This window comes from Alexandromys fortis, unplaced genomic scaffold (genome assembly GCF_014885135.2).
Source record: "Alexandromys fortis isolate MF-2015 unplaced genomic scaffold, M_Fortis_MF-2015_v1.1 scaffold_94, whole genome shotgun sequence".
NCBI lineage: Eukaryota > Metazoa > Chordata > Mammalia > Rodentia > Cricetidae > Alexandromys > Alexandromys fortis.
The window spans coordinates 4,225,500-4,236,640 of NW_026067979.1; the positions used below are offsets into that span (position 1 = coordinate 4,225,500).

The following is an 11,141-nucleotide window of genomic DNA, read 5'->3' on the forward strand; positions in this document are numbered from 1 at the left end:
GTTAATGAATGATATCTGAGTAAAAATAATAGTCTGATTACAAAAATGCTTAGGAATAATAGAGAAATTATAATTAAATTATTGCTTGAAAGGCATAGTAAGATGTTTAAGGATTCAGATGACAAAAAATGAAAATGTATTTACAATGACTTGAGTAACTTTAACATATGGATATGTTATAATTTTCCAAGCATTGTATGTGTCTTAAAATGACACATTACAGACAGGCAGTGGTGGCACTTGCCTTTAATCCCAGCACTTGGGAGGCATAGGCAGGCAGATCTGAGTGAGTTGGAGGCCAACCTGGTCTACATAGTGAGTTCCAGGACAGCTAAGACAATTACACAGAGAAACCCTGTCTTGAAAACAAAACAAAGCAAAACAAAACAAAAAAAAAGGACACATTTTAGCAAATACATTTAAAGTGATTATGTATAATGTGTAGCCCTGAAGGTTTCCATGGAACTTACCAGGTATCCAGGACTTTGGGGAACAAAGTCAGCTTGTTCTCATACTTTCTGGGGCAGCTTCTTATTAGTAGCAGTTGTGTGGGTGGTGCTTAATACACAAAGCAAGATCATGAGGTGCTCCTAAAAGCTGTCTTCATGCCAACCTACAGCAGTATACAACCTACAGCAGTATACAACCTATAGCAGTATAAACCTACAGCGGTATATGAGGAAATGTGTGACCGCACAGGAAACATTGGTCACATGAGAATGGCTGACTGCACTTGGCCAGTGGTTTAGGACTTGAGCTGATTAGCAGGGATGAGTTTCCTTAGAGCTCCCAGTTCATGGAGGAGGAAGTTCCCAGCATACTTTATACAAGGAATTGTTTTATGGAATTAGAAGATCCTAAAAACTCTCTCTTTTTGATGATATCTGCAGACCTGATTTAATTATAGAAAATTAGTTAAATTGTTTAACAGTGGTTGGTTCTACGAGATACATGTTGGGTTAAAAAAAAAAAAAGAAAGCTTGGATAATACATACTTTTGCTGGTTATTTTTCAGTCACTCTTACTATCTCATAGCATAATTAAGTTCTGGGAGCTGTAGGAATGATGATGTACCCAGGTGTTTAGTATGTGCATAATGCTTGGTCAGAAGAAGCAGGTATCAAGCAGCTTTATTTTTACCCTATAGGATTTATTTTCCAGTGAAAATGTGTGGGTAACAGAGATGGTCTGGCTGTCTGCTTTTCTGGCTTGAATGGAATTCCATTGGCATTGGTTTTAACTGTTTGTTGCAGTTTGTTACCAGCTTCTTTTGTAAGATTTGTTACTGTAAGCCAGGTTAATGTCTTCCTGTCATTAAGTTTTGTGTCAGTATCCTATTGTACTTTCAGCTTATGCTTACTCAACTTGTTTTAATGGAAGTAACATTCGCTTCTGCATTTTTACCAGTCAGCTATTCAGTTGTAATCTTTCTGGTTTGCCTTATTAACTGGCTTAAGTATTTGTCTCACATCCATCTAGTCACTTAGTCTGTTCTCATTGACTGCCAAAGCTGCTTTTAGGAGGTGCACTTGCTTAGGAATTTTTTTTTTATATTATTTGTTTACTTTACCTTTTCCACCTTATTTAAATCATGAAAAAGTAGCAGTTCTTTTTTAATTTATTTTTTAAATTGATTTTACATTAAAAGTAGCAGTTCTTAAACTTCTCAGTATCAGGTATCATTTAAAATATGAAAGGTGAGTGAGGATCAAGAAGAGTTTTATTAACATTTATTTAATCAAAATTGACCTGAGAATCCTGATAGAGTGGATCATAATTATTTCAGCTCTTGGAAAGTTGAGGTACTATGGTTGCTATCAAGTTTGAGGCCTCCTAGGTTTAAGAGTGAGATTCAGAAAGAAAAAGTGGAATTGGAACAATTTTAAATTACAATTAATAAGTCCATTATATATTAGCAACAATATTTTTAATGTTTTTAAGTAAAAGAGAATTATATCAATATCTTTCCTCCTTGACTCCTTCAGTCCCCTCCTATTTTTAAGTCCATTGGCAAAAACCCTCCCTCAGGCTTCTACACACACTCAATCTCAATTTTATAGCCTCTTTTATTATTATTTATTATTACATACTCATATATATTATTACTATTTTTTTTACAACCAGCTGTACCATTTTTGTTCTTTGCATGTATATGGTTTTAAACCTGACTACTCGGCATGGAACAGACAACTCATCTGTGGGAGAGGCCAAGTTTTCTTCTGCCAGAAGTCAATAGTTCCCTGTAGTGCTTTGTCTGTGAGATGGATCCTTCCATATTAAAAGGCCCACTGATTTTTGCTATTGTTCCTGTCTTGTTTATACAGCCTTTTCTAGGATACTGTTTTACAGCTGACTTGCAACAGTGTCTCTTAGAATCTCCCCCCCCCCCCTTCCACATTGTTCCCTCAACCGGAGATTCAAGAGCTCTGATGTAGACATATCCACTGGAGCAGGCTCCCCATGATCTCTGCATTGTGTTCGTTTTCTTTTTATGTAAGGAAAAGCTTTGGTGAAATATGGTGTCCACACTTACATGAGGATGTAAGGATAAGATTTAGAATGTGGGAAGGATTATGCTGGTCTAACAAAATGTCAGTAATGGATTGTTTTCTAAGATCTGTGACCTCACTAGCCCTGGGAAACTGACAGTTCTTGGTTGCAACCAACATGTGAATGCCACTTCTTGCACTTGTATGCATTTCTTGCCGTGTGGTACTTGTGGTTTATAGGTGTTGCAGCTAAATAGGGCTAATTAATTGCTTCCTTCCTCTGATAGTTTTGATAGTATTTTCTGGAATCATGAATGTTAGACCACAGGAAGAGGCTTTCAGGTTAGATCCAGCTCAAGTCATTTGAGTCATGTATCCTCACTCAATGTGTGGTTTTCAGTAATAGGGTCTGAATTTCAACCCCTGAGAGATAACCAAGGGCCACATGGTAATCTGGTTTTGGTAGTCATTTGGACTACACTGACCAAGCCTTCAAAGGTTTCTTGAGTCTGGTACTGAGATTTTTGTTAGTCTGTGGTTCTTGTTGGGAGCATTGTTAGTGCAAGTAGCTTAACTTCTTTTATGATGTGTGTGTACGCTAATATACATTTTGTATAATATTAGGCAAATATAAAATATGATTCCTTAATTATCAAACCACGTTGGAATTGGTCTCCCGCCTCCCTGTTTGGAGTCCCTTCCCATTTCCCACTTCATATCACCTATCCTGCTCTTCCCCCTCAGGCCCCACCTCCACCCCGCTTTCCTGCAAGTTTGCCTGAGAGAGGGTGATTGCTACCAGTATGGGACCTTAACAAAAATAGACTGGGAATTAAAAAAAAAAAAACTATAATTAATAAATTCATTATAAATTAGGAGTGATATTTCTAATGAAATGTACATTCTCCATGACACGGAAAGGCAGTTTAGTATTAAGAGCACTTGTTGCTCTCATAAAGGACCCAGATTCGATTTGGTGGCTCACCTGTCTGGAACTCAGTTCCAGGGCTTCAGACATCCTCTTCTGATCTCTGCTGGCACCAGGCACACACACCTTCCACCTATATACATACAGGCAAAACACTTACACACTTAAAATAAAATTTAAAAACTCAAACCCCTTTTCGAAATGAAAAAACACTTAATAAGAGAAGTTCAGCTTTATGTTTTTATGAATTTCTTTACTAGCCTAATAGAGTTATGGTAATATCTGTTTTTGTACTCAGCCATTGTTTCCATTGAAAACAAAATACGTATTTGAAAGAGAAAGAGAATTTAACAAGTAAATAAATGCTTAGTATTATGCCGTAGGTGTCCTCAGTGAGCAGCTTTAGGGTCCCTAGCAGCACTGTTGGAATTGCTATAAGAATTTAAGAACAGGACTCTGAGTCCTTTGATTTCAAAATTAAATTGTAATTGGTTGAATGCTTTTCTTGGCTATATTAAGCATTTTAATATTACATTGCTTCTTTAATTGCTTCTGGTTAAGATTTATTCTGCTTGCAGTCACTCATTTTCTTTTAGGGTTATTTTTATATTTAAGAAACAATAACTTGAATGCAGAAAAGCATAGGAGGATTTATGTGAGATTGGCTTATTTGTTCCTTTTACAGAGTTTGTTACTAACTTTCGATGAGTTTTGGATTCTAACTTTGGAACAGTAATGCATTTGACTTTCCTGCTCCTGTATTACCTTGTCACGGCAGTCATTCTCCCTGTTTGTAACTGGATTGTGTTCTTTCAGGGCAATATAAGCATAACAGACAGTTACAGTAGTCTCGTGTTTCCAGCCTTCACAACCATCTTTCCTTTGACAATTTAATCTGAAATTAAAAGGATCTATGTTATGATTTTTAAATTTTCAAAGTATATTTAGTGTGTATCCTATATTCAGTGAAGATAGGTTTGATAACTTTTCTACAGTGAGGAGAGAGATCTATGTAAAATGATTTAATGGATCGTGAAATAGAAAGTTTTAAGTATTTTCAGTGTATATCTTCTGTGTGTGAGTTCTTTGTAGATGATTTTAGTTTTCAGCATGTCACTGACCTCCCTTTACGTCACTAAGTTGACAGAAGCGAAGGTAATATGGATACATCTTGGTTGTGGATAGCTACGTTAGATGACTTTGCATGTTGTTAGAGCTTTAGATTTGCTAGAGTAGAAAACACCCTCTATTTGTCTGTTTTGGCCCTCAAAGGCATCGTGCATACTTGGCTATTTGCTGTAAATGCATTCTTCATGGTACAGCATGAAAAGCTTGCAGTTTTAATTAAGAGTAAATATTTTCTGTGCTAAAGTAGGCTTTTTACATAGATTGCGTTATATTAAAACACTGGTGTGCAAAAGTGACAAAATTGGGGCTTTTGCTTCTTAGGTAACAAGGTGCATGTAAAAAGTAGACCATGTTTTTATCACTTTTTATAAAGTAGACTTTTCTAAACTGGCCATTTACCACATACGCTATTTTTATAATATTTCTATTTGTTTATTTTTCAGCTTTTTTAATACAACTCAATGAACTAAAACTGGAAGATTTTCTTTCTTAATGAAGTAATATAAAGATAGACTTTGTGTCGTTGTACCCCTTCCTTGCTTCATTACTCATCTGTCACCTACCTACTCTCACCCTCCCCATGTCCTCAATTGTTGCTGCGAGATTTCTTCAGCTTCAGCATCTGGATCAGCCTTCTTGTTACCTAGATTGCCTCAACCACCTCTTCCTTCAGATTTCATCCCACTCATGACTCTCAGTTGGCTCTTTATTTTGCTTGCAATTATAGGTGCCTTAATTTTCTTACCATATTATGTTGCTCACAAGGCAGTTTTATTTTTTTTAACCTTCTGCTATTTTCTATTTAATTTTGTTCAATATTTTAAGAAATAATTTTAGAGTAAAACTTATGTTAAAAGTGCTTTCAAGCTTAATTAGTTGAGTAATATTTTTATCCATTTTAGAGTTTTATATTTTAGGAACAGGAGAATTGTTTTGGAAAGTAAATATAACTTTTTTGTTCTTTTTTTTTTTTCTAACTAGAGCAGTGTTACATACTCCTTTGGTTTTAGTTGCAAATTGTGAATTTTCTTATTGGAACATTTGCCACAAAATCTTTTTGTGGTTGTATTCTCTCATGCTTACCCATGTGAGCTCAAGTCCAGTTGAAGAATGTATGGACTAAACAGGATGGGTTAAAACTAATGCAGAAGACCAATGGATTCTTTACTGAATGAAAGTTTTTAACATCTAATTTTGATGTACCTAGACTTTGGTTTATCTGAGATGTAACATAAAGACTTAAAACAGAATGAAAGAGCTTTATGTTTGGGGTAAGAATCCGCATGGAATGCTGAATTTCTTCTTTTTTTACAGAGAATACATATTGGCAAGTTGAGAGTTGTCACCCTGTGAAACAGTATGCAGACTTGCATCTTCTGCTGTATCACATCTTCTAAAATTTTGTTATGATATTAATTGTTTTCTTTTGCTTAATCTAATAGCTCTGTGTTTTGCATTTCCTAAGTAATATAGTGGTCAATAATGCTGTTATTGTCTGTCAGCTAAAATTCACTTATGGTACAGGTGGTACCATCTCCCCTGCATTCTGGTGTATTTTAAAGCCCCGTTTTTCTTACTCTTGTCCACTTTTCTCTTTTTGACACTATTGTCCCTTGGACTTCTGAACTAGTTTACCATAGTTTGCATGGACCAAAGAGGAATTTCTTGAAACGTTTCCCTGGTTGAGGGAAAAAAAAAACTACAACAAAAATTAAAAACATTACTTTCTGTGGTTAATAATTCTCAATGGAAATAGTTTTTAAGTATTTTTTTATGAATGGTATTGACCTAGCTATTTTCTGTTATAGACCAGACACGTATTAGTAACCTGTAGACATTACCATTAAGAACAGAATCACTTTTATTAATGCATATGTATGTGTGTATATGTATAGTATGTAGTACATTATAGAGGGATTTTTTGAGATATTTATGCTGTGAAAATATATTAACTAATGATAAACTCTTCTTTAGATAAATTACCACAGAACCAACAGAGAACCTGTTTTCATGACTTACTAGTAGACACTAGGTTCTTTTTGCTTTGTTATTCATTTATTTATTTTGGGGCACTACATTTATAGGAATCAGGTATTTTTACAGACTTCAGGACTAGATAGATTTTTTTTAATCACTCAGATGCACAGTTTATTTTTTACATTTCTTACAGTCTATTTCTAGCAACCAGGTTTTTTTAAAAGCTAGAAAAGAGTTCATAATTTTCATTCTGTTTTCATTTCATGTTTACATATTGAAGGAAATGCCTAGAAACCCATCAGTTGATATGAAGACATGAATTTAATGTATTCTTTTAAATACAGATTTTGTAATTGACATTTGATTTCTAATTGCTTAAAACTAGTACACTAAGACTGTTTTGCTGATAGCATCTTTTTTTATTATTATTAACTTCTCTAAACTGTCAACCTGGTTTGGAAAAATTATATTACTTAAAACAGAATGGGAAACCAAAAATAGCTTGCATGTGTTTAATTCCTTGTGTTTAGAGGGAGGGGCGTCACAGTTTGCTGCCACAATACAAGCACAGTGCATGCAGAAAAGGTTCAAGGATTAAAAAGTAATACCAGGACAAAAGGACTAAAGTCATTTGAAATTATTACCATGTTAGTATTATTTTAAAACATAATTTAGAATCATTAAATTGTACATAATTTTTTTATTTTTGTTTTTCTAGGTAGTTGGCAAAAAAGGAGAAAGTCATTAGGGTACAAAAGACACTGGAAGACTTAACTGCAGTCAGATTTGCAGCTCCTGGATAATTGCTTGATTCTCTTCGGAAACTGTTAATCTTTTATTTGTTGCCATTACCAATAAATCATTGCTTTTGTTCAGATGGTATCACTAGTGTTTCTATTGTAATCTTGATACATGCAGTTGTAAATAATAAAAGTCAGTACTTTTGCCAAGCTTAAATTTTGTCATTCTATATAAATGCATTCTCTCTCTTGTTTTTATTTGAATATTGGCTAACTTTTTGTTTTAGAAGAGCTGTGTCTGAAATCCCATTGGCTACAAGCTAGTCTGTCTCTAGAGGAATAGAATGTTAGAGGAATTAAGAGCACTGTCTGCACATGTAGAGTGTTTTGATACATGGATTTGAAATGTGTCTACACATGTGGAATGTTTTGATGCATGGATTTGGAATAACCATGTTCGAGTGAGTATTGACTTTGTATTTTATCAAAAGATATTTGGGTATATCTAGGCTTTATAAATTTCCTCAAATTATAAACAGCCACTGATCTTATCTATCACTGGTAGTTAACAGGTCTACAAATGTTCTGTTTTTAGGGGAGAGTCTTGCTATATAGCATAGACTAGCCTCATCATTTATACCCTTTTGTGCCTACCTCCCAAAGGCTGGGATCGTAGGCATGTACCACCAAACCTGGTCTCATGTCAAGATTTTAACTTTTTGTATAAACCTAAAACTTAGAGTCAGATATTTTCTTTAATAATAAAGGTATTAATATTGAATTCAGACAGTTGGCAAAATATAATACAATGAATTTATGGAAAAATGGGAATTTAGTATCTAATCTAATATTTATTAATTAAATTCACCAAACATTCACTATAAATACATAGATACAGAATACAATTTAAGGTTGAAAGTGAGTCGTCCTAAATGGTTTTAACGATTTTTTACAAAAAACTGGCTAAACAAAATATTTGTTCTTATGTGCTTTTTTAACCTTACAATTGAACATTAGACTAAAATATTGGAAAATTTAATGTTTTTTTTTATTTCATGTGTGCAAAATGTGTTTGGCCTCCTCTCTGTGTGTATATTTATGTATATGTAGACTGGAAGAGCATCAAAACCTCAAGAATAGGAGTGACAGATGCTTGAGAACTGAATGTAGGCCTCTACAGGGCTGCTGCTCCAGCCCTATGCATTTATCTTTTAATTCAGTATTTTAAAAGCATATGTAAGATTATAGCTTGTAATTCAGTTAATGCATTTGAGGACATTCTTATCTAGAAATAGTGCCGAGATTTGCCCTTTCAATACTAATGTATTTATACACGGTTATGATAAAGCTGTGGAAGTTTTAGTGTTGAAGTAGCCCTCTTCTGAAACTTGTGTTGTCAGGTAATGTTCAGTTCATTTGTTTGTGAGCACAGTAACCGATATGTGATGTTTGTATTCTATGTATTTCACAGTCTTGTTGACTTAGAACAAAAGGAAGACAAAAAATAAAAGTTTATAATGCAAACCATCTGAAGTTAATCACACCTGAATGAAGAACAAGATTAACATCAAGAGTTTTAGTTTATACTTGCCCCTTTTGGGTAATCATTGAAGTGCCTCATCTCAAGTGTAAATGAAAAACCAAGTAGAAGTAGCTTCACATTTGCAAAGGTTCAGACATCAGATTTTTGTTGTCATATGACTTCTGTAACTTTATTGCAGCATACAGATATTCTGTCATTCAAGTTGTAAATTGTGAGGAATGCTAGTAGGAAGCCTATGTGTGTCACAAGTTTTCTTAGTGCAAAAAATAAAAACACGTAGTTGACATGTAAAACATCAAGCTAAAATGCTATTTTCTGTTAAACTAAACAGTACATATATAGTTACCTGTAAATATATGTATACACACATATAAAATATTTACATGTAACAGTTTTCCAGAAAAGAACATGAGGAATATGTAACCTTGGTTATTTTAACATTAGTGTTTTCTAGAAAACAAATATTAGTTTGTTTTGTCAAGCTATATTTTGTCAAACTATATTTGTCTAAAAACAATCTATTTGTATGCATCTTGTTTTTCTTATGAAGACATGTAGTGAAATACTTTGTCAGCAGAAACAGTGCCATAGGAAGGTTTGTCAGAGGAAACCTAGGAATAAGACTAGCACTGGTTACTGTATTGTTGTGTTCGTATTGGTCCTTTATAAAAGTGCTTTCACTGTCTGGCTGTCAGAGACCAAATGCCCCCTCTTGTATATGAATGTATTGGATGGAGGTAGTCACTTAGCTGTCTACCTGCCATGTTTGTCTAAATGATTAAAGATGTAAAAGGCTTTTTTGTGGTAAACATAGTTTTTGCTATGAGTGTACATTTAATCCAAACATTTAATTCATGGCTATCATTAGTTCTTATGTTTATATTGAGAGTCTGGGGACCACAATGTAGGCCAGGAGATGCAGTCGTCTATATATGATAGAGTTACGCCCATCAGATCTTAACAATATGGTAACATGAACAAGACCTGTACCAGTTGGCATGCCAAAAGGAGGTGAGGAAATTTTGTAAGGCCCCATATCTAAAAGAAAAGCTACTAAGAATCAATCTTATTCAGGTAAAAGCCTTTTTGTGTGTGTGTTTATATGTGTTTAGGATTGACCACTTAGGATTGGTCAATCCCAATTACACAATCCCAAGTGGTCAACCCTTAAATACATAATCTGAGCAACACTAAATGGGCTTGGCAGGTTGTATTTTATATATACATATATGTGTATGCGTCTTAGTTACCTATCTGTTGCTGTGAATATCCCTGGCCAAGGGTGTTATAGAAGAGTTCATTGGGGCTTAACAGTTTCAGAGGATGAGTTTGTGACCCTTATGTTGGGGAGCATGGCAGCAAGCAAGCTTGTTCTGGAGCAGTAGTGGAATGCCTGGTTACATCTGACCTGGAAGTAAGAGGTAGAGACAGCTAACTGGAACTGGTGTGGGCTTTTGAGATTGTATGAATTTTCACCAGGAAGAACAAAGGATTACATCACTTTAGTTTTATCTAATAATTCAATTATAAGGTTGCTGGTATGTACCTTATTTGAATCAATATCAATCAATACCTTTGGTTTCTTTATTACACCAAAGAAAATTACTCTATTGTCTGTGGTTTCTTAAGTCCTTACTTACGAAAATGTCTTAATTGTCTATTCACCTCATTTGGTTATGTTTGAGAAATACTGAACCAGCGGGAATTGGAATTCCTCTTGACGTTTTTAGTGTCGATAATAAAATACATTTTTAATATTTATATTTGTTTGTTTATTTATTTGAGACAGGGTCTCACTAAGTAAGGCTGTCCTGGAACTTAACTATGTAGACCAGGCTGGCCTCAGACTCAAAGAGATCCTGTTTCTGCCTCCCGAGTGCTGGGTTTAAAGGCGTGCACAAACACCCCGGCATAAAATACATTTTGTAAAGGAAGTAAGAGGTAGTTGATTTTGGAGATACCTCTTTAGTAACCATGGCCTAGGAACACATTTAAGTTTCCTCAAACTCTGTTTCTATGCAGATGCTTTTTTATGTTTCATGAAGTTTTACAGAGCAAAGTCATAAATGATGGCAAGTTTGAAATATATTGGTGGTTTCATTAACAAGAGAATTTAAGAATGGCCTCAATTTTATGGCCTTTTGCATGCTCCCCACCTTGATATTCATGGATTCACCCCTGAAACTGAGCAAGTCCCCAGTTAAATGGTTTCTCTTAAGTTGCTTTGGTCATGGTATGTTTTACAATAGAAAAGGTAACTATTGCCCAATGACAGCATTGGTACACAGCACAGGTGCACAAAGGTGTGTTGTGTAGTGTCACCAGGTAGCCTCTCT

At 34.7% G+C, this 11,141-nt stretch overlaps 1 protein-coding gene across 1 annotated transcript in view; it reads left to right on the forward strand.

Moving 5' to 3' along the window:
• The window catches only part of Txnl1 (thioredoxin like 1), a 28,202-nt gene extending 17,636 nt beyond the window's left edge, over positions 1-10,566 (forward strand). Inside the window, exon 8 of the mRNA XM_050157975.1 lies at positions 7,241-10,566. Within this exon, the coding sequence (XP_050013932.1) occupies positions 7,241-7,270 (30 nt within the window). The 3' untranslated portion in view covers positions 7,271-10,566. The remainder of the gene's footprint in view (positions 1-7,240) is intronic.
• The last annotated feature ends 575 nt before the right edge of the window (positions 10,567-11,141 follow it).